Raw genomic sequence first — 25210 nt, 5'->3', positions numbered from 1 at the left:
ATTTTTCAGTATATATGGTCCCAGCAGGAATCAAACCCACAACCTTAGCGTTGTTAACGCCATGCTCTACCAACTAAGCCAGAGAGGACCATATGTAGTACTGTAGTAACCACATATAGTTACCACATATGCTAAATACCTTATAGATTAAACGGGGCTGTAAAATGAAGTGTTACTGAATTGTTCTTTAGATTGCTGCAGTATGGATAAGGCATGATGTGGTGCCTGTTGAAAATTCTGTGATTTCTGTCCCTCAACAGAATCTTATATGATACAGCAAGATCACAGTCAGGTCACTGTCATGCAGTTGAGCTTTGTACGCACAAACACTCACTATCTTTCAATAACTGTGCTCCTTATCACATGGGAGCTCGGGAAACTTTGTTTGACATTTGGGGGAGGGAAAGCATTTGACCTCTGGACCGCTCTCACATGACGTAATACAGTATGAATGTTCTTAACACATCACAGGTTCTCATCTTTGTTGTCCAATACTAATTCTGACCAGAATATTCCAAGCTCAATAAAAACAAAAAAAACATAATGAGCAAGTTCATGTGTTGACAGACCTCATCCTGTTGCTATACAATACCCATTATATTCATCACCGGACATGATGAAGTGTAGTATTTTGAGATGATTTGTCATACCATAACATCCATACATAATTCTAACCCATGGTTAAAATAAGCAGTGGTTTGATTTAAATAGGCTTTATGTGAAACTTGAACTATAGTACAATCTCCTTCGCAATCTTATTCTGGAGCTGGGCCTGGGCCTCCCAGAACAACAATGAGGCGGAGAGGGAATTGTCTGGTTTTAGCTGCGTCCGGACCTGTCAGACCTGTCTTGACCACTGAGAGAATCCCAAATATGGAGTAAACCCAGAAGGACTGGACAGGTTGTGGGCAATATGGTGAAAAGTCCACCTGCAGTCTATCAGACGACAAGATAGAGCTACAATGATATTGCTGCTTACACTTACACTCGTGGGACAGGGTGGGTGTACTAGAGAACACCCATTCCCATGGTTGCTGCCGTCACTCGGACCCAGACCGAGCCCAGAGGGCACAGCGCCCCAGCGCCCCGCTGCCAACCCTCTCAGACAGCTCCACATTCCTCACCCCTAAAGATGGCACCCAGAGGACCCGATAACTATTTCCAAGAAAGAGGGCGGCCTCGTGATTAACTCTGGGAAAAGATACTGTTTCCTTTCAAGTAGGATCAAAAGGGTTATTGGCAGTGTGTTGTGTGAACGGCTACTTTACCGCTACATTTATTTTCCCAAATAAACAGATATGTACCCTGTTGCTATGGCCATCCAAACGGTAACTGAGAACATTCTAGAAGGTGTTCAGAAATGTGAGTCAGCAATGTGTCATAAAATGTGTTGATCAAAATAGATTTAAAAGGACCGGGATTCAACTGTCAAGTGGATTCAAAATGTTTTTGCTGATGGTGGCATGTTGACTTTCTTGATTTCCCTCCGGGAAAATAGTGTTGTGAGAACTCAAACTAAACAATGGCGCGAAAGCGGACTTTTACACCATTGAAGGCTCTAATTTTGACAAGTGAGTGTTTCCAGCCATCTTGATGGCGCTCCAGTACAGACGTTCACACTCCTCCCTTGAATGGCCCCATAAACACACTTGTTGAGGAGGTGTTAGCACCGGGGCTACTTTCTGCACAAGCCGCAGGCCTCCTCCAGCTGACAGTGGGACTTTTCTACTCGGTAAAACCCAGCTGACAAAAGCAATCTGCAATCAGTGTGTGTTTGACTGGCTTAACTCGGCACTCGATCCCAGCCACTGACCTGGGTGAAAATACTATTCTACTGAATTTCTTTCAAGTTCACATGCACATGGCTCAAACAGTCAAACAGTCAAACAGTCCCCAACAGTCAAACAGTCAAACAGTCCCCAACAGTCAAACCCTGCCCACCTGTTGCGCCAAGCAAGCTAAACAAGTGCACTTCAAGTGCATGAAAAAATTAAGAATACTGTTTCAACCCAGGTCCGGACATTCACCATTGTCGCTGTACTTACTAGCCAGTTCTGAAGAATTAAACAAACTGCCTTTCTCTGTGGCCCAGGCACATATTTCAGAACATTTTAGATCCTATCGTCCGTATAATCCATTGGTTTATTCCAAACTGTAAACAGGCCTCTTGGGTTCCCTCTTAAAGTCCTTCAGAGGGAGTCCCTAAATGGGCCTCATGTCTGTGTAATCCTGTTCTGGCAGGACAGACAGGCACACATAATCCTTCATCTGAGCACTATCTCTGTTGGATATCTCACCCCCTACTCATCTGCAGATATTTCAGCTTTTTACAAGGCCAACAGAGACCCTTCTCTGATGGACATCAGTGTTGGTTATGCTTTATCCCAAGCCTCCCATTTCACTGGTATTTCCTTTTTGGAATGACATGGTAAAATGTCATTACCTAATGAAAACATTAATTACATTTGGGTTTCTTCTAAATTCATTGGGACAAGCACAACAGCCCCATTCATACCAGGGAGTTGCCCATTTTCTAAAGTAGTTCTTTGAAGTTAATACCAGAGAGTGTTCACTGTTAATCATTGCCATGTACGTATCTAGTAAAAAACCAGGTAAAATACACCTACAACAAAAATGTAGGATTAAATGTTACCCTGGTTCAGTTTTTCTGAGAATGGTGTGACCAAATAGACAGAGGGGAGCTGCAGTAGTGAGGAGATCATCACACAAGTTCCCTGGGTTCTACACACTATACATACAGATAACAACATGCACTTCTCTCAGTGGTGAGCCAGGGAGAGAAGAAATGAGTCCAACAATAATGGCTTAATTGAACATGAATCATGGCATTGCCTGGTCATACGCCACATTTATGACAGTTAATAAGGCAGAGTAAGTGTCACCAATTACCACATTAGGTGGGAAGCCATCAGAGCATACTCTGAACTCCCAGTCCTTTGTATCGTATGGCCCCTATGAATAATATCAAACTGATCACGGCTGGATAATAATACTTACAGTATGAGGAAATATCTGGCTCCCAGCCTTCCTGGACTAGCTTTCTTGTATTACTTTTGTGAAAAATTCCTCGAACACAAATAATCTGGATGGAGATGCCTACACCGCTGACTATATAAGGTCTAGATCAGGAGATAAATCGGCCGTCTGGCGGACAGGCCGCAAAAACCTAGTGGCCACTTGTGGTACAGTTGTAATTTTACACTTGTAGTTCTGCCCAAAAAGACAATTCCTAATGTAATTCCAATGGCAGAGTCATATTGTTCCTGGACAAATGAGGTCGATTCCAGCATGACTTTCATGTTCTGCAATTATTTTCAAATATATTAAATTCGATAGAAGCATTTCTCTTACTTCTGTAAAGCGCTGATCTTATATGGAGGCGTCTGAGCCAGCCAGGGGGTGGGAACACGCAGGGATTGTATCAACACGAACAAGCCACTAAGAACGAGCATGGAAACCTTATGAACCATGCTCGCCGTGAGCGCGTTGCATCCAGAACTGCAGCAAAAATTGAACACGAACACAGTATGTGCAGTATAAGCCTTGCAGGATAAGTACATGCATTATTCTTTTTTATATTCTCAATAATAGTTGAAATATGTAGCTATACTGCAAGATCATGAATGCAACATGGCAACATAGGAGCCCAATAAAAATGTAATGACACTGATTTTAATGACTATAATGCATAATAAATAGTTCATTATGACAATAAAGACATTGATGTTGAAAATGATGAGACTTATGATATGTGATAGGCTATGAATTCTGAATTAGTAAAGGGCATATAGCAATCCATGACTTGGATGCTTAAAATTATGGCGAAGTTAAAGGACAATGAAATTGAAACTATTATCATGATTTGGCCTACTAAAGATGTCAAAGTAAATGATGACATCGATCAGGAAGCACGAAGTTGTAATTATTAACCGTGTCCAACTAATATAATAGTAGATATATTTATAACTGCGTATGATTTGTAGCATTATTATTAATTTACTTTAATTGCTACACAATTTGTAATTGGTCTAGCACATGGATTGGACCCCCCAAAAATACATACAATACATCCATTTGGTGGAAATGCGCTTTTAGTTATGCAGTACGTCATGTCTTCAAATTAATCCATTGCATTTCCATACCTGTTGACACAATTACAGTAAAATGCTAATCAAGGCTTGATAGAACTGAGGGACGCTGGGCGAACATCATGAGATGAGATCAACAATCTTATCAATCGTGGCATATGGAAGATATATAAGGCGTATACTGCAACGTTAACCATTCTTTCGCGATCAATATGCTCAAACAGTTCAAATAGTTAATTAACTTCTCAAATCATTACTATTTGAGTCAACTTCGAATGCAGTACTCAAATTTCTCACATGACCTAACTCTTATACGTTTCTGATTAGGCTACATCGAGAATTACAATAAGATTTAGTGGGCTAAATGGGATTGACAATAAATTGGTTGATGATGATGAAATAACATAGTTTTGTATCAGCTGAATGATGGGCTGTGTCTGTATTGCCCTGTTGCCAGCATTGCTTGCTGGCTGAGGGCTGAGGTGTGTTCCCGTGTGCTCCTCGTATTGGTAACCCAAAGCGCATGCTTTATCGGCAGAGGCCTATGCGCTCTCGTGTGCTTCTTTTCTTGGTAACCAGTGCGCACGTAGCTGCCCAGGGGTCGCCTTTGGCTCACGCGTTCTTCTTGCACTGTTCCAGACGAGAGCGAATACTGAGCACGTTCAGTGGGTGGACAGACCAAAATGGAGACAAGGAAGTACGCATTTCGTTGGCAGATGAGCTACTACTACTACTGAAATGAATCGGGGGACGTCAGACTTCAATGTGTCGGACCAATCGGCATGTGCTGATGTCAGGAGTGATTGATCTGATAACTATTCACGCTCTTTTCTGTGAAGTGCATTGTATTGCATCCATGCAAGAAATGTGCTATATAAATAAAGTTCGGTTTGATTTGATTTTTTAACATTTTCCATAGCCATGACTCATTGTATCATGATGGCTCTATGTACAAGGGACAACAGGCTACTGAAGAGTTAATCTACCAACACTTTAGTCGAAGACAACCGCCATGACGCATTGTGATGCAGTCATAATACATCATAAGACTCGTCGTAAGCATGTATGACTATTATAACGATCGTAATGATCGTCAGTTAATATCAGCCATTTGAGGTGATACATAGAAAGATACATGTTATGAATTGATTGATAAAACTCCATTGAGGCGTGGTACATCCCTATAACGAGCTATAATGTATTGTACCTGTTGGCTTTCTGTGTTACCGTTAATCCCCTCTTTCTCCTCTCTGTGGTCCAGCAGAGCGAGGACTCCTTCAACCTCATTACTGAAACATCAGGGAACAGCATCCCAGCAGAAGCTCTAGGTTACTAATTCCAGAGACGTCATTACATGGTTGTCAACTCCACTTTATTTGTACATTCTTATTGCTCTTTCACTATTTGTGTTCCGTTTTGGAGAAGAACTGGGGCACAATTAATCACAGGAGGTTCGGTGTTTATTAATTCATGTTAACTCATTATCTTGAAAGCATTTAGTATCTTAAAAATGCATTAATGCGACATGGTGTTAACAAATAGATATTAAGGACATAGCATTCAGTAAGATAAAATGTTGTATGTGTGGACTTGTAAGGCCAATAGCAGAAATATCATTTAGACAACACTGTGATTGCCAGTATGTCCCAAGGCCAATTGCTTTTCCACAGTCACTCCCAGGGCTTCTAATGCACCTACTCCAGGCCCATGTGGTGCTTAAAACTCAAGCTTTTAGCCTCCTCTACCCCCCTGGTCCTCATAGGGCCAGACAGGGCGAGGGGCGTGGCTTAGAGTGAGGGCAGAATATGTTTATCATCCAGGTGCTTTAGTTGGCTAGCTAACTTGATGGGTGGCTGCGATTTAATTGATTCGAATAGCGCTTTTTACAATTGTTACAAAGTGCTTAAAAGTTACCAGAACCTGTTGGGTAACCGGAGGCTATTTGACACGTGTTGCTAGTATCTCCATATAGTTTACCACCTGACAAACTGCAAAATGTAAACAAACTGGAGATCATACTATGGAGTGGGACAAGAAAGCCCAGCTGTGGAAATTCAAAACAGGCTTGTTCACGAGGCTTGAAGCACTGGCCTTTGAGCACTAGCTGGCTGCTAGTAAGGCCTGGCATGCACTGGCAACCCTGTCGAAACGTGGCTATTGAGTATACTTGTGAATTGAGGGAGGGAGGGATAAGGAACTTCTTGCTGTATGCTACTCTCTTTACCTCCTGACAAATGCATGTGTGCGCGCACACACACACACACACACACACACACACACACACACACACACACACACACACACACGCACAAGCATTTTTAAAAATCCCTATACTCCCATTAAACAACACATTGTGGCAAATGGTTTACGAATACTGTACTGTAAGTTCAAAAGCAAGCCACAAGGTCAACGGTCTCACAGTTTACATATGGAAACCAGATGATGCTCTCTCTGGGGGTGAACTAGCTCTCGCCACAGTCCTCTCCAGCTCTTAGCTCACAGCTGCAGACATCTTTGAAGATCTGAGAGGTCATCTCACTGAGGGCCAGCCGGTTCCCCCCTGACAGCTGATGTGAGTGATTCTACTAATTGCAGCGGTCAGACTGGAGTGCTTCAAGAGAGAGCAATGAATTTATGTGGATTGTATTTGGCAAGTGAACGTTGGCCCAGCATACATCATCACACTTCAGATGGGAAAATATGAAGGCAAAGCATGCCAGGAGCACTTAGCATTCACAATAGTGCCATGTTCAAACCCACAATAGATCATACCGCTCTGAACTTAACATGACAAACATAACATTCAGACAAATTACTATTGGCAGTGGTAATGTTATGTCAAAGATTGACGTTATTACTTGATAGAATCAATATACCTACTTTATTATGTATACAGATAACACAAGAGACTGGATCACAAAGAAATCCAGCTGTTTTGTGTTACACACGCAAATGTATTTCATGCATGCAGGTTTTAGTACAGGAATAAACCATGATAATCTGCTCTGGAGCCTGAACTGGGCTTCTCTACCATAGAGGGGAAAGTATTTGCTCTTTGTATTCATTCAAATCTCCAAAGAATTAAGTCGGTCTCTCCAGTCTCTCTATCTGAATAATGGAATTCATAACAATGTAATTCAATAAAAACACATTGATGCCGTGTTATGTTTTTGTAACAAAGACCGATCAGAGGGTCTGCCTAAAATAACATAACATGCCATTGTTTTCCCCCCTTTTGTACTATTTTGATTTGTACTTTATAAAACGGTTTTATTATGATCTTCTAGTCAATCTAATCTACCCGGGTCCCTTGGCCTGTTCTCCAACTCTGATCCTTTCTAGCCCTCTGCAGTCCCAGGAGTCAGTGTTGTCAGTGTGGTCTTGGGGGAGGGTCGCCCTCCCCCAAGACCACACTGACAACACTGACATGGTCCAGCATACATCATCACAGAGTCCTGGGCCACATTCGCCCACAGCCCCTTCGGTCCCACAATAAACATCAGCTTATTTATGAATCTGGCCGGCATAGTCAACGATGATCCACTGCAGATGTCATCTCTCCCTCATACGCAATGGGAATTTAAGTGCAGTCTGGGATGTCAGTTTTATAAACAAAAGACACAGAGCGCCTCATTTCCTTTTGAGAGCCCAGAGCCTACAGCAAAAGTGCCAAAAAAACTCCTCTTCCCATGCAGTGTTCTCCAGCAGAGCCAAAACTGCTACCCTATCAGATCAGTAGCATGGCTGGGGGGGGGGGGGGGACTAGGGGACCGGAGGAGACCCTAAATCCCCCCCCAACAGACCACCAACAATAACCAAACAATCCCCCCTACGGACTTTCCGGCATGGATAAAGGAGAGGAGTTGCGGGGTAGGATGGCTGGGGAGGCTGGGGGTCTTGAGCCAACTGGGGGCAGAAGGGGACCCCACAGACCACCAACAAACCCCCCACAGATGTTCCAGCATAGATAAATTAGAGGAGTCCTCTGCAACACACCAGAGCCTACTGTAGTGTTCAACTCAGTCACAGTTACTGTAACAGTGTTTGTATTAGTGTATTACTGTGTAATAACTGTTGTAGGTACAGTACACTGTAACAAGTAGTGTATTTACTCATTACTACACTGCACCTGGAGGACCACAATGGAAATAAGCCTTCGGGCTGGAGCGGATGACTACTTTTAATTATCAAATAAATTAAATCAATAAACCTACAGTAATCATCTTACTATAGTTATAACCCTGAATCCAACCCAACCATAACCCCTATAGATTATACTTTACAATAAATACTTACTACACAAACACCACTGTAAAGTATGACTGGACAAAATACTCAGAAACCGTCAGAAACATAACAACAATACCACCCAGTGACTGTCCATAATGAAGAGGAATTGGGAAATTCCTTCTTTTTCTTTTTCCACACCATGAGAAGTACAGTATGGTGAACTCTGGTAAAACGCGTCCAACTCCTGAAGAACAAGTGCACGTCTTAAAACAGAGTTCAGTCTGAGTGAGAGCAGCTGGTAAATATCTGCGCGATCATGGACTGGGTGAAAGCACAGCACCGCAAAAATGAGCTACCTGTTGAACAGCTGTTTCTCTTTACCAGTCTTCCCCCTGTTTTAGGCTTAACATGCAAACTGGCTATTAGCATCCTGCCTGAAATAATGGGCCAGGGCAATGAACTGCGCCATTAATGTTCTCCATCTAAGAGCCATGTAACCACAACAGACAGTAACACTTTACAGCACTAGCTGCTTCCTGCTCCCTATCCTGTCCGCTCCTTTGAAACTCCCCTCTGTCTGATACTGGGAGGGGAGCGATAACAGAGAAAGAGCCCTGGGAATTGGTACCAAGAATGACACAGGACCCTGCGGCTTCAGAGCCATACAGACATGCTGACCGGGGGCTGGGTTTACTGTACAGCGGCAGATCAGATAGGTATATATATATATATATATAGACAGATATATGACCGTGTCACACACAGTGCAGGTCAAACCACTTTTCATACTATCTGTCTATCATACTGTAGGTCAAACAACCTTTATGATCCCTCTCAGTGCAGGTCAGGAAAACAGGGAAGAAGCAAAAGAGGGGGATAGGGAGTACAGACACAGGCCAGACATGGGTTCAAATGGTATTTGAAATAATTGATTTGAGTTTGCCTGGCACGGTGGAACCAATAGAATGGGCCCAGAAGTACAAACCCCTTGCCATCTGACACTTCAGGCAGGCTCAGGCAAACACTCAAAGTATTTAAAAGTAGTTCAGATACTTTTCAACCCAGGTCTGGCACAGGCTGAGCAGCAGGTATAGAGAGAGAGACTGTTTTCCTCCAGTGCTCTTACCTGAAGACAGGTCTATGGAGAAGCATCCTCTTGATGGTCACATACTCATCCATTTAAAGTGTGAGTCCAGCCTGTGTGAGCTCAGTGCTGGGAGCTCTCTGAGAGGTAAGTCCCCCTTCTACTACAACTGCTGCTTCACAGGCTGGTCTTGGTCCTGGCCCGGCCCCCCTCCCTCTCTCTCTCTCTCTTCTCTCTCTCTCTCTCTCTCTCTCTCTCTCTCTCTCTCTCTCTCTCTCTCTCTCTCTTTCTCTCACAGCCCAGCAGGAAAGGCCATACAGGCCACATCACAGAACGAGAGTGAGAGACACTGAGAGAGGAGAGGAGGCAGCCAAGGGAGAAGGGATCATACACACACACACACACACACACACACACACACACACACACACACACACACACACACACACACACACACACATACACACAGAAAGAAAAACACACACATGCAGAAAGAAACACACACACACACCCACACACACGGAGAAAGAAACACGCAGAAAGAAACACATGCAGATACACACACACACAGGCAACCATGCACATGCACACACACACACACACACACACACACACACACACACAGAAACACACACACACTAACTCTCTCTCCCTCCGTACCCTGTCTACTAGAATCAGACCTGTATTGTTCCAGTAGCTACATCACAGCATGCGTGAGCCACTACAGACCTTCCTTACTGTATCAGCTCTATCACACACACACCGAGTTAATGAGCCTGCCTGGATTTGTGGCGTGTGAGCCCTGGCATGCTCTCCAGCGGGCTGCTCAGTCCATGTTCCGTACACAACTTAATGAAGATGGATAAAGTCTGGTCCGAAGAATCGGCCTGACGTCAAGACATGGCAATTATGTCACAATCTGGGTTTCATTGTGTGGGGGTGAAGCGTGTTGACGATGGAGTGATGCAATACCGAGCTGCTTTGTGTGTGTGTGTGTGTGTGTGTGTGTGTGTGTGTGTGTGTGTGTATAGTGGGGGGAGTGGTGCTGCAGTGCTTTAATCAACAGAAGATTGGGTTGTTTAACTTACGAGAGGCCAAGGGGGGCTTTCTCACTCCAGCTGGAGGAATGGCTGGTAAACACACTAACGCTCGGCTACAGAGAAGACCACCAAGTGCCAACAGCTGGGCGAGGAAACACACTCTAATACTCCCCTCGACACACACACACACACACACACACACACACACACACACACACACACACACACACACACACACACACACACACACACACACTTGTATATATAGGCATTAGGAATACAAACTACAGCAGGCCAACTTCAGGAACATGCTGATTTTGAAAAATGTACTGTACTGTCACAACATCAGACAACATCACATTCATGCATGTTCTGCATTATTGATTGAGAATGTGAGTAATCCAATGAGTTGGATTATATTCAAGAAGACAAAGCCAAACTACAATATACAACCTTAAGGAGAAATATCACTGCATGCCAAGCAATAAAAAGGACAGATGTGAATAAGACAACATGTTTGTCAAATTCAACAACTCTTCATTCAGTCCCCCAAATCTAATTTCCATTCATACAGAGGAGTCTTAAGGAAACTCCATAGCCTCCTGTATAGAATCTATGGTAATTCAACCCACCAGAGTTCGAAACTGGGTCTCCCGTGTGGAAGAATTGCACCTTAGCCGCTAAGCTAAAGCCTGGTTCAATAAAGCAGATGGTTCAATCCAGTTATAATGGCACTGTAGAAAAAAAGCTGGATGCCACTTATCTAGCGTCACGGGTGTGTAAATGCTATTCACCATTAAAAAGGTGTTTGTATCCCACTATAGAGGTCCCTAGAGTAGAATGTGACACTGCGTTATGCCTTAGGGGACTGACTGTGATTTGCCCAGGAATGACACATAACTGTGTATCAAACTGACACCATTAGCACGTGCCAAAACATGTTGAGCAACACGTATTAACACAAAATAGTGCAGGCTTCGCTTGCTTTGGCCTGAACGCCCAACTGACTGCATGTTGTCCAGAGAGGAACACAAAGCTCAGTTCAGTGCTCCACATCAAAGAGTGGAAAATATGTATTGGCAGAGGCCAACATAATGACTTATGCAAGCTTTCACTGTAACACAAAGAGCAGGAATATTAACTTGAAAGGTTCTGAAAGCCATGAAAATGTCTCGAAAACATTTACTGTTGTACGTCAAGGCCATACTTCCTGTGTTATGTAGTATGATCACAAAAGATCAGTCTGTGCTTATCTATTGGAACAGTCTATTGGAACAGTCTATTGGAACATAAACCATAAAGGGGTTGAAAGCGATGTTGATGATACAGTGACAGTGCAGGTTTACCTTAGATGGGTTTCCCTTTAAGTTTCAAGTTTATTCAGTTTTAAAGTGCATTATCACCAGGGTCTCACCACACATCATATCATATCGAAACAAAACACATTACATAAATAAAGGTATATACATAGGGTGCACAGAACTATCGATGTGGGGAAAGGCGGGGGAGTTGCTAGATGTAAAAAGGTGGGTCTGGAGGTTAGTGGAAACAGTCTCTGACCCTCTAACAAGGGCAGGCAGGCTGCTCCATAGAAGTGGTGCTCAATGAGATAAATCCCTGCCTCCGGTTGTTGTCTTTCTGATACCGGGCAAACAATCCAGCACCTTTAGATCTGAGGGTGCAAGTGAGTTGGTCGGATTTGATCAGATCTGCTAAATAGAGACCGTTTAGTGCTTTCTATGTTAAAAGCAAGACCTAGAAATCAGTGCACTGTTTCAGTGGCATTTTGGACTAGGTGCAGACTTTGTATGGCTACGTTGGAGGAGCCGGATAATAGTGCATTGAAGTAATCAAGTCTTTATCTTATTATAGATAATTATTATAATTATATATAATAATTATATTCTAATTATATAAAAATAATTATTGTTATTAAAAGCGTGAATACATTTTTCAGGACCTTGTAGTGAAAGAGAGAAAAGATTTCTTAGTTTTGCAATATTGTATAGGTGGAAATAAGCTATTCTGCACATGTTCTTAAAGCGAGCGTCCAATGAAAGGTTGGAGTCAATACTAATGCTGTGATTTTTACTGTGTTTCTTGGGGAAACTAGACATCCCTCTAAATGAAACGCTGTATGGTGTCAATGAAAATTGACACCATGATGACCGATTATACATGTATATACATGTATTACCTAGGGGTAGCATATATAGGGAAAAAAGTAATGGTCCCAAAACACAGCCTTGTGAAACATCATAACTGACAGTACAATGACCTGATGAATCACCACTGGTGTGTACACACTGGTATCTGTTAGTGAGATATGATTTACACTGAGGAATGATTTAAAACAGAAAAGATCCACAGATTCCCACAAGTTTCTCCAGTCTCTGTAATATAATTAGGTGATCGACTCTGTGAAACGCAGCTAATCAAGGAGCACAAGGACAGAGACAGAGTTGCTGTCAAAGGCCAGTAGTAGGTCACTAAGTACTTTGATTAGGGCAGTCTCTGTGCATCAGTCTCTGTGCATCAGTCTCTGTGCTATCATAGATCAAACTGAGACGGGAAGAAGCGCCTTGAAAAGTTTTGTAGGCACGGGATCTAGGATGCAGCTAGACAAATAGGCACATGAAATCAATTCAGACAATGTGTCAAGAGAAATCTCATAGAGAGAGAGATTAGTGATTTTAGTGATTTGATCTCTAATGATTTTGTCAATAAAAAAAAACTGTGTGAAATAAGAGAGGGTATTTTACTATTACTAGAAGAGTGACTTTTAGTCAGTATCATCCAAGAATTTAGGATTATGTTTATTTTCATCAGATGTTTAGAGAGGTAGGACGATCTTGCAATCAATCATGAGCTAGACTATGTTATTGTTTCCAGGCTAGTCGGTTTGGTGGTGCGCCACTTCCATTCAAGTTTTCTCAATTCCTGATTTAGGACACGAGTTTCTTGAGCATACGAGGGTACTAGTTTCTTCTGGCTTCACTAAAACGTTTAGAATAAATCTTAACACGCTGGTAAAGTGTAACATCATTGGAGACACCTAAACAATTGTGCAACACTGTAACAATGACATGATAATACGGATATTTGGCTGTCAAACTTGATCCCACTGTAATTAAAATTACTAGTGTTCATTATTTCGCTTTCCCCATCATCCCAGAAATGGAGACAGTGTGAAAAACTGCACAGGTTAGAATATTTATGCAACTCGTCAAGCAACCAGCCAAGTTACTTCTACTGGTACACGTCTCAAATATCAAATGAAAATATTTGATCACACTCCAAAAATAGCAAAAATAGCTGTATTTACTAGTCTCCTATAGAGCTTCCATACATCCCCAGACAGCTTCGTTGTCATGGTACTCTTTGAATATGAATCACTCTACCAGCGTATTAACAGATGAAGATCTGGGTACATATTCACACCGCATCCCAAAGTAGGAGTGCTGATCTAGGATGAGGTCCCCACCTGTCCATGTCATCTTATTCATTCTGATCTAAAAGACAAAATTGATCCTAGATCAGCACTCTTTGTGAATATGGGCCCTGGAAAGCTAACTCACTCCCAGAGAGAAACCTTGCCCCGGGTCTGACCAGGCTTGTAGTCGACAGTGTGTTAGTGGTGTCTCTTGTCCTGAACCTTGTAGATGCTCAATCAGGCCAGCTCTGGTTCTGTGCCAGCAGAGTACTGGTATTGGCTGTGGTGCATGGAATACAGGGCTATATTTGGATGTCATTTATGATTGCTTTACCATGCTTTTTTCCATCGTTTTTTTTTCCAAGGCACAAACACGCCCTTTTTGGCCTGTTTTGGTCAAGGATCAGTAAACAAGTATTTCTTCCATTCATTGGAAAGAAGAGAGAAACCATTGATTGTACTGTAGAATCTAATCTCGATTCCAATCTGTGCTGAATGTATGCTGAAATACGGAAATGCATAATGAAGTGAAGAAAATGCTTTGTTATGATTATGATACTGTATTTCCATGAGAAAACTATAAAACAATCTGATGCGTCCGCATCAGTCTCTAGAGCCTAATGACTAAAGAAATTGGCTATTTTAATGGATAGCAATTACCTAAGATTGCAGGCAACAATCGACTTCCCTTTTTTGTTATGTCCAACACTTTAAAATAACATGCGTTTCCATGACAAATAATGTTGTGAGCAATAAATCGACACAACTTCTGAAAACACTTTTCAGGCTGCATCTCAATATCTGATCTGGGGACACACACAATTGATGACCCTGTTAATGTTAACATGTCCTAATTAGACTGTCAACATTTGATTTAATGTAACAGCTGGAAAGTCCTCAAGAGACGTCACATGAGTCATGCAACTCAGGGAGTTGGAAAGGGGAGAGGCCACGGTGCAAAACCTCATTCAGATCCAACACACACTCCATGCTTTTTCAACACAAGAGGTGAAAAGGGGTCTCACAAGGGGGTCTTAGAGGGACAAATGTTGTAGGACTTTCTAGTTAAGACAGAAATGTCTCATATGAGTGATTAAAGGCACAATTGTTCATTTGTTGTCAGCCAAATACACTGTACTGTACATATTCACTCTGGCCAGGGGTAATACTAACATGTCAAACTATATATCAACCTTCTGAGGCCCCAGTGAATTAAAGGGAGGGTTCAGCCTATTTTCATGTTTAGGTGAAATATCATCTTACACTGAGTTGTCCTCATAGGCCAGTTGTGAAAGCTTCTCCTGTTCTCCACTTTCCACCGCAGCACAGGCTAACAGTTAGCAGCGCCATCTCCAATAGACTAGATTACAATGACCAGATAACAGCATTGTCTGAGTTATATGCCATAAACTCATCAGAGAAACGTCAAACAATGTTTAGTAGTGACTCTATACTAGACGGACCTGCACATGCTTCTAATTCCAAACTACATAGTTAAAGTTGCTATAATATGCAATGATCTTGTCACAAAAACATCCTTTATTCTATTAGATCGGCATGTTTTTGTTCACAGCTGGTAATCACTCTGACATACACTGTCAAGTATTTATTTTTTTCCTTTGGTCTTTTGTTAGTTATTCTTAATGTTTGTATATTGTTCTGTGCAATGTTTTTGTGTTGCAAAAATAAATAAACACATCTGTGATGCTGTTTTGTTGATGTATTCAACAGGGTTTTCAACGACCAAGCACAAAGTACCTAGCTGTTAGTTTACGAAGAAGAAAATTAGTTCTAGTTCTAAGAAAATCAATTATGAGACTGTGATTAATTAATTTTCAATAGTATGCACATCAATAAATCATTTCAGGTGTTATTTAACTTGTTTAACTGTTTGAAGTTTCTCTGATATTTGTAATGGCAGGAGTACTCAGGCAAAGGACTCAAACGCATGACTCAGAGACAAAAACGTATAGAATAGTCTTTACTTTCAAAAATGTTCGGTACACAGGTTGGCAGTCAATGGGTAGGCAGATAATCCAGGAAGGGGGTAGGCAAAGCAGGGATCGGTACACAGGTAGGCAGTCAATGGGTAGGCAGATAATCCAGGGAGGGAGGAGGCAAAGCAGGGTTTGGTACACAGCTAGGCAGTTCAAAAAGGCAGGCAGATAATCCAAAAAGGGGTAGGCAAAGCCAGAAACACACTCGGAGATCAAAAACCAGGAATATTTATCACTAGGAAATGCTGGGACATAAGACACGAAGGTACAAAGATGAACTGGCACAGAGACAGGGGAACACACAGACTAAATACACAAGGAAGGATGATGAGGAACAGGTGAAGCTAATCAGGGCGGGGTCGACAATCACACAGGCGGGAAACACACAAGGGCAGGTGGTGAAGTGTCTGAAACGAGAGACAAGGTGAGGAACACAAAAATAAACAGGAAACAATAAATGAATAACATGAAACAAAGACAAACGTAAACTAAGGAACAGAGCGAGACGGTACAACATTTATGGCAATCAGACAATGAATCAGACAATACAATGATCAGATAATTGGAATCCAGTCTATTGGACATGTGCTGCTAACTGTTGCTGTGGTAGCAAAGTAGAGTATGGGGGAAGCTTTCACGACTGGCTTTTGAGGACATCTCAGGGTAAGACGATATTTCACCTAAACATGAAAATAGACTGAACTATCCCTTTAGGGCAGATTTATACCTTCCACGTACGCTTGGCCGCTAGGGTCCACATGGATGAAATTGTGCAAATGCGGACGTCTGCGGAGTCTCACGGATGAGGTCCGTGCGGAGTTTGAAAACGTGTCTGCACCAGTCTTGACCATGTCGATGTCCTATAACCAGATGGTTACTGTAGATGGTTACTATACTATAGTCAGTGGCCTTGCTCTGGCCTTCCTCCACCCGGACAGGGAGAGCAGAAAACACTCCACAGCTCAAACTGATGTCATGGAAAAAGGGAGAAAAGGCACCATAACCCCATTCTGCTCTGCGTGTGGATTTGATAGCCCTATGGTGCAAAAGGCCCTAAAGTCCACAGGGAGTCAGGCGGTTTGGCAGTATGTGGAACAACACTTCAAATGTTCTCAAATGTCTTGCACTTGTAACACACACACACACACACACACACACACGCACACGCACACACACAGGCACAGGCACACATGCATGTGCACACGCCCACACACATACACAGTTTTGTAGCAGAATTACTTGTGGAGGAACAAGCGCTTGCGGGTCTGATCTCATCAAGGAGCAGTCTTCTCCAGTGAGCCAGTCAACATCAAATGGATAGTAAACAAAATCATTTAAAAAAAGGTAAATGAGGGAAAAGAACAGCAACAATCAATTCCACAGGAATAATGAAAATTAAACGATTCAATCAAGGTTGCCTCCGAGCCATGAACCTCATTCATGAGGAGAATAACATAGACAGTATATCTATTTATTCTACCTATCTGTATATCCATCCACCCACCCATCCATCCATCCATTCATCCATCATCCATGTTTCAGATCACCAATTGTGGCACACTGTACAAAGTGTATATTTCTGCTTATACTGTAGTTAACCCAGGGGTTATTTGAACAAGACAATGAATAAAAGAGGCTTCTGGAATGTGACTAGTCTTTTTTTTTTTTTTTACATTCTATTCATCAAACGGTTTTACATTATAAATGGACAACATGAACAACTGACCCCGCCTCCTGGTTACTTGCCAACAAAATTATGTTGTATTCTACTGAAGAGGCTTTCAAAGATAAACCCTTATTGGAAATAATGTCAATGTCATTAAGCCACAATCAACCACAGTAAATGACTTTGTTGCAGTAAAGCCCACATTTCTGGTGTTATCTGAGGGACAGTGATGCTTTGCGGTGATTGGCAGCTCATTACCGTTTGCCTATTATTGGAGAGGGTGACAATAACAATAGTAGAGGAGGAGACAGAACACCCAGTTGCCAGGAAACGCCACAGTGGATCAACCACTCTGCTGGAGCGGCAGTTACAGGGACTTATAGGTCTGAGTCTGCTGAGAATACACACACACGTGCTCGCACTAAAACACACGCACACACACACACTCAACTAGAGGCAATGGACAGAAGCATACATACAGCACACACACTATATAGGCTACTCACTCACTCAGTGTTATGAAGTGGAGGACGCTTGAAGGAGATACCCAACTCATGGGTATCTACCCTCTGCCCACTTTATAGGCAAGCTGCAATTAATATGCACACATCATATCAGCGCTACTGTAGATTATCAAAACATAGTTAAGAGTATTAAAAGCTACTGTATCATACCCTACAAATTAAAATGTAGCAATGAAGGCTAAAACAGTATGACAGTGTTTGAGAGAGCTTGGCCATACATTTGGTCCACATGAAACATGGTGGAGGGGGTGCTATGGTTTGGGCATATATAGCTGCCACAAGAACTGGCTAACTTGTCTTAATTGATGATGTCACTGCTGACAGCAGCAGCAGAATGTATTCTGAAGTGTACAGAAACATCTGCATGGAAAGTCAAGTCAAGTCTTCTGATTTACATCCAATTGAACACACATTTCATTTCATTAAACATTTTTTATTAAAGCTGAGAATGTCTACTTTCACCCCATAGTAACTGTTTGATTTAAAATCCAAACTGTTGGAGTATAGAGCTAAAAGAAGGCAAAAGGGGCACTGTATGCATGAATCCATTTAGCCAATAAAAACACCATACAACTGTGATCATAGTCCAGTAAATTGGATAGCTTCGACGTCCCCTACTGTATGTCTGTGACTATGTTAGGACTTGAAAGTAAGAGTTTTCATTTGAACTGATCCATTTAAGTGAACACTAAATCAGACTCTGAGATGAGATTCTGGGTTCTGAGATGAGTGAATACATGACATAATTGACTGTGTCTACAAGCACAGTGAGTGGATGAATAGTTCAATGGGTACCTCTAGTGGAGAGTACTCTCTGAGAACTCAGAAATTGAGTTCAACTCTGGAAGATTTTGTCAAGAATCTTTTCTAGCAAAACCTTGACTAGAAACACGAAGAGTAAGAGAGAGTCTAGGAAAAAAATCACAGGGAATTATAGGATGTTTTCTCAAGGAATGATGAAAGGAATAAGTCACATGATATTTTGAGTTTCCTAAACAAACTCTGTATCCTTGGATACAAGAACCGTATACTGTAGCATTCTTCAAAAATGTAAGATACAGCATACAGTATCAATTATATCAACACTGTTCAAATCAGCCAGAAGATCCACAGCTTTCCCTCCCTCATTGACCAAAACCACCTTTTCGGCAGCTCGGCTGTATAGTACCTGTCTCCACAGCTGCAGAGGAATACTAATGTAGACTATTGTATCGTTCTATATTTCTCCAGACACTTCACAACCCGCTCCCCTTTTAACCAGGTGGCTGACAGCAGAGGGCCAAACTTTGATGGGGGGCCACAGTATAGAAGCACCTCTTTGTGCGCATTACATAAATGCAGGCTTCTGAGAGGGGGAGAGCATAATGCTAGTGAGGAAGAGTGTGTAGGCGTGTGTGTCAGAGGCACTTGATCACATCCACAGGCATTGGACACTTCACATGAGAGCCAATGAGGAGCATCGTTAGAGTGGATCCACATAGAGGAGAGAGGACCTATTACGGCTCTCTAAACCCCACATGCACACCACATACAGTGCTGCTTGAAAGTATGTGAACCCCTTGTGCAATTATAGATTTTTTTTTTTTTACCATGAAGTCTTTATTTAATCAGAACCAGTCTTTTTTATCTAACATAACAGGTTCATATTTAACAATTCCATATGTTGGTTTAGAGGAAATCATCCGTGTAGTACAAAAACTAAATTATGAAGAAATTAGTGCAGGTGCAAAAATAAGTGAACCCCAAGTTGCATCGATTAAATCAAGTAGGTAAGTAGAATCAGGTGGTTAAATAATTGGGTACCAAATGAACCAATCAAAGGAGAGATCTTTAGGAAAGTGTTTGGGCGGGACTCTGATAAATAGAGATAAGAAACCTGATCAGTTTTGTGTTACCCATACAGGTGAATGCAAAACACACCATGCTGAGAGGAAAGGAGATCTCAGAGGACATCAGGAAGAGGGTAGTGAGAGCACATCAGTCTGGGGAAGGCTATTATATGCCACTGTGAGGCAAACAATTTACAAATGGAGAGCATTTAATATTACAGCAACTCGGCCTAGAAGTGGACGCCCTTCCAAAAAAAAAACAAGTGCCACAAGAAAAATAATAAATCAGGTAAAAGCCAACCCAAACATAACATCTAGAGATTTGCAGACCTCCCTTGCTCCATCTCAGGTAACTGTGCATGCTTCAACAATAAGATGAACAATAAATCGAAATGGCATTCATGGGAGGGTTGCTAGAAAGAAGCTTCTGCTGTCAAAAAAGAACCAAACTGCCCATCTTAACTTTGCCCACCTCGACATCCGTTCTGGAAATCCGTTCTCTGGACAGATGAGTCCAAGATTGACCTTTTTGGTCACAATCAAAACCACTAGGTTTGGCGAAAACCCAACACTGCCTACCACCAAAAGAACTTTATCCCGTCAAGCAAGTGGTGGGAATGTCAAGATCTGGGGCTGCTTTTCCTCCTCTGGACCTGGATGACTACACATCACTAAGGGAACCATGAATTCTGAGGTATACCAGGAGATTCTTGAACAGAACATCAAGCCATCAGTCAAAGAGTTAAAGCTGGGCTGAAAATGGGGCTTCTAACAAGACAACAACCCAAAGCATTCAAGGAAATCTACAAAAGAATGACTCAGGAGAAAGAAGATTTGTGTTTTGGATTGGCCAAGTCAAAGTTCTGACCTAAATCCAATCGAGATGCTGTGGCAGGACCTGAAACTGGCTGAAGTTCATGCCAGACACCCCTCAAACCTCACTCAATTGGCTGAGTCAGAGACTGATTAGTGGCTATACGAGATGTTTACTCCAAGTTATCGCTGCTAATGGAGGTGCCACAAGCTATTGACTGAAGAAGTTCACATATTTTTGCACACATGAAATCTGAGTTTTTGTTAAATAAACCACTTTCGTTAAATAAACAATGAAAATATATCATATTTTTTTGTTTGTGTCCTTTACTTGGAATGTCTTTATTACGAATTGGGGTTTAGATAAAGATTTTATAAGTTCATTTTAATATTTTATACAAAAATAATTACCATCCCTGTAGGGTTCACAAACTTTCAAGCAGCACTGTAGGCTGAGTTTGACTTTTGATCTTGGGGTCCCAACAAAGTCATAACAACATGATTGTGTGTATGGCTACAATAACAAGCATGGTACAGTATGATGTTTGTTTTTATGTCTGCATGCTTGCTGATGTGACATTTCCATCCTTGGATGGACAAGGAAGTGATATTCTCTTCTATCCCCATAGTGGGCTATATTCTGTAAATTATTTATTTTTTTCAAACACCCTCCTCACATATAAATAAATAAATAAATATGAATAAAAACATGACGGCCATTTTAGAAAAACAGTATTGAGTTGAAACACAGCCCTATGTGATGAGGCAGGGAGAGAGAGAGACCGATAGGACTTACCTTTGAGAGGTGCTTTTGTACTTCTGCCTGCAAGACAAGATGAGTGCACAATAAAATTAGTATAAAGGGGACATCCCACAGGCATAATTAGTCTGCAGTTGTCGAATATTGTCTGAGGAATTCTGATTAGTCATTTGGAAATGTTGTTCTCCTTTCTGCTTTAGTCATCCAACAGTTAGGACCAATTTCTGCTGCTGAATCTGAGCCCTGACCGAGGCTCCTTCGCCAGGCAGTTAAATCTGGTGTGAAGAGCCAGTTAGAATGTGGCGAGGGAAACACACTCAACAGCGATTACTTCAGAGCAGTGTATTATTCATTATTCATCACCCAAAATGTGTTTTCCCCGTTTGATAAAAGCTGCTTCACGTTGTAATTCAAAGCATCGATCTGCGCAGCCTAATTGAGAAGTAATCTCGAGGACTTGGCAAAAATCTTTTAATTTCCCTAGCTGAAATGCTGTTCAATGGATCAAGATCCTCATCATAAGAAGCCATATTCAACTACTACAGTACATCCACTTCAACACAAATTGAGTGACCCAAAGAGACCTCTTGGGTAGCTAATGAGTTTCACACATGACAGGACAGGTCGGAGTGATAACCCATAATGAATCACATGAACCACAATAAATGTCCAGGTAACAGGCTCAGTAAGCCACACTTGGTAGATGAGTAACCTTGCCTGCTTAGACCTGAAGACTGAGTTGCATTCAACTAGATGCTGTGTTCAACTGTGTTAGATTTTAACAGCAGCTACTGTTCAACACTTTCCATTCTGTTACAGACAAGCACAGTGGATAATTAAAAAGTGATTGATGTGGCCGCATTGCGGCAATATTTAAACTGAATATCATTTACCTATTTGTACTATTGTACTGCAAGGCACATAGGCTACAATGACATCATTGTTTGTAGTGGCATTTAAGACCCAAAACAGAAACCTACTGTATGTTCAACCTTGCACTTTTCAAACTGTTAGCTAATGTTAGCGAAAGAACACAAAGCTAACATGAAGGGTTTGTGAACATCAGCTAACGTTCGCTAACAGAAAGCATCGTTGAGCGCACCTCTCTGTAAGCGTCCCAAAACTAAACACCTATGATTTAGCACAGGAGGCTAACTCTGACCCATCTCCTGCCGTGCAAATGACCCAGGTTCAAGCCTGCAGTTGGCTATTCACCAAGCTGTTCCTCAATCAAATCTTTCTGGTGCAGAAACACAACATGTCAGAATAAATGAGTGTGGCTCCCTGCAGAGCTCTCTGTGTGAGGCGGTGTCCTAGGTACTGCTCTAAGGGCAAGCATGACTGAACAGTGTGTCTGTGTGCTGCCGTGTGACTGTAGGTGATTAGAACGCTGGAGCAGGGTTTTTAATCCTGTGATCAGCCAGGCAGCGTCCTCCACCCCCCTCCCCTCAGCTGGGCTAACAAGGACCCCCTGCCCCCACCCACATCCCCAAAAAATACATGCATGCAGGCACATACACGCAAGCATGCCCACACACACACACACACACACGCAAGCACGCCCGCACACACACACACCGCCTGCACACACACACACACACACACACACACACACACACACACACACACACACACACACACACACACACACACACGTCCTCCAGCGACCACCCCCAGCTGGGCTAATATGGACCAACCATTCATCCCCCATCCCCTCTTTCCCTCTCCCCCAGCTGGGCTATCATCTGGCAGGCTGGAGAAGGGATGGGCAGTTTCTCTGCTTTGCTCTCCTCTGCTCTCTCCTGCCAGCCTTGCTCCATGGCAACCCCTGCACTGGGGAGGCAGCAGCAGCCGTTCGGGGGGGATTACTCTGAATTAATACGTCCCACACTTCACTGTGTCACTGGAGGAGCCGCCGCTACCCTGGGGGATCGAGCACCACTTGGGAAGTGTGGGGATTGGGTATTGGAGCGGCAGCAGGGTGTGTGTGCAGGGTGTGTGTGAAGGGTGTGTGTGCAGGGTGTGTGTGCAGAGTGCGTGTGCAGAGTGCGTGTGCAGGGTGTGTGTGTGCAGGGTGTGTGTGCAGGGTGAGTGTGCAGAGTGCGTGTGCAGAGTGCGTGTGCAGGGTGTGTGTGTGCAGGGTGTGTGTGCAGAGTGCGTGTGCAGGGTGTGTGTGCAGGGTGTGTGTGCAGAGTGCGTGTGCAGGGTGTGTGTGTGCAGGGTGTGTGTGCAGGGTGTGTGTGTGCAGGGTGTGTGTGTGCAGGGTGTGTGTGTGCAGGGTGTGTGTGTGCAGGGTGTGTGTGCAGAGTGTGAGCGCACATCGTAGTGAACTGTTGAATACGCAGCGTTTGCTCTCAGATACATGTTCTGTCTCGAGTTGACAGTAAAATAGTTGAGCCGTGAATTTGTGTTTGTAAGTTGTGGAATGTGTAATTAATTATGTAAAACCTCATTTGTCTAATCGTGGAGTGGCAGCCTTGTTTACCATAATCAAGCTTTTGGGTTTGGTATGTTGATTATATGGTACTTTATACTGTTCTGTACATACATACATACATACATACATACATACATACATACATACATACATACATACATACTGTACATACATACATACATACATACATACATACATACATACATACTGTACATACATACATACATACGTACATACTGTACATACATACATACATACATACATACATACATACATACATACATTAATATATATATGGTACAGTAGTGATAGAAGCTTGTCTGAGGTAAAAAGAAAAAATTATATATATATATTTTTTTAAATCAACAAAAAACATAGTACAACTATGCTTTATATACAAATGCAGTAATTAGGGTTTACAAAAACCCCTACATGAATCCCCAAGTATTTGAGAAGTAATAATTTAGTAATAAAAAATCCAATATTGTTTTTAAATACATTCTGGGTTTATTAGGGTACTGTAATATCTGCTTCAGCATGTTAGCATACAGGGATTCTGTGGTCACACAATTTTATATCAGAAATGAAAAGCTCTGAAATAAACATTTAAACAACGTTCGCACAAAGCTCCACTTGTGCGGCATAGCATCAGACAACGATTACCGATCACATGCCCGGCAGTAATCCCTCGCTCTTCAACTACCACACGAGAGAGAGAGAGAGAGAGAGAGAGAGAGAGAGAGAGAGAGAGAGAGAGAGAGAGAGAGAGAAATAACTTACATTCCCTTGAGTCGCATCCACATTTTCTCAGTCTGCTCAGTCTTTGGGTACTTGAGGGAGTTGTTGTCCACGCCATCTGTGTATCTACCCAGGGCGTCCATGCTGAGAGTCTCAGGGGCTGCTGAGCTGCAGTGATCAGGGAGGCTGAGAGAGAAGCCTTTGCGGTCTGAATCCTCCGGTGCTCAAAGCATCCCTGTAGCCATGGGAGGCTGGAGAATCACAGCTCCTGGATGGATCCCTGTGTGTTAAACTCTCCTCCTCTCATCAGCCTGCGTGTGTATGAGTGTACCAGAGTGGAGAGTCGATTCACAGTACAGTAGAGCTCTGGCAGGGACCACGCTCCTCAACACACTGTCAGAGGGTTCACTCTCTCTCTCTGATCACTCTCTCTTTCTCTCTCTCTCTCTCTCTCTCTCTCTCTCTCTCTCTCTCTATTTTTCCTCTCTGATCACTCTCTCTCTCTTACTCTGCCTCTCTGATCACTCCCTCCCTCTCTCTCCCCCCCCCC

The 25210-nt window shown here is 42.5% G+C and overlaps 1 protein-coding gene across 1 annotated transcript in view; it reads right to left on the bottom strand.

The window, feature by feature from the left end:
• The window catches only part of pde1a (phosphodiesterase 1A, calmodulin-dependent), a 43558-nt gene extending 18730 nt beyond the window's left edge, over positions 1-24828 (bottom strand). The window contains exons 1-2 of the mRNA XM_083682462.1: positions 24703-24828; positions 21522-21548 (exon numbers count right to left, since the gene is read on the bottom strand). Of these exons, the coding sequence (XP_083538588.1) occupies positions 21522-21548; positions 24703-24803 (128 nt within the window). The 5' untranslated portion in view covers positions 24804-24828. The remainder of the gene's footprint in view (positions 1-21521; positions 21549-24702) is intronic.
• Between the last annotated feature and the right edge of the window lie 382 nt (positions 24829-25210).

This window comes from Argentina silus (genome assembly GCF_951799395.1).
Source record: "Argentina silus genome assembly, chromosome: 12".
Lineage (NCBI taxonomy): Eukaryota > Metazoa > Chordata > Actinopteri > Argentiniformes > Argentinidae > Argentina > Argentina silus.
The sequence above is the reverse complement of the archived record's forward strand: the minus strand, read 5'-3'. Positions and strand labels throughout refer to the sequence as shown.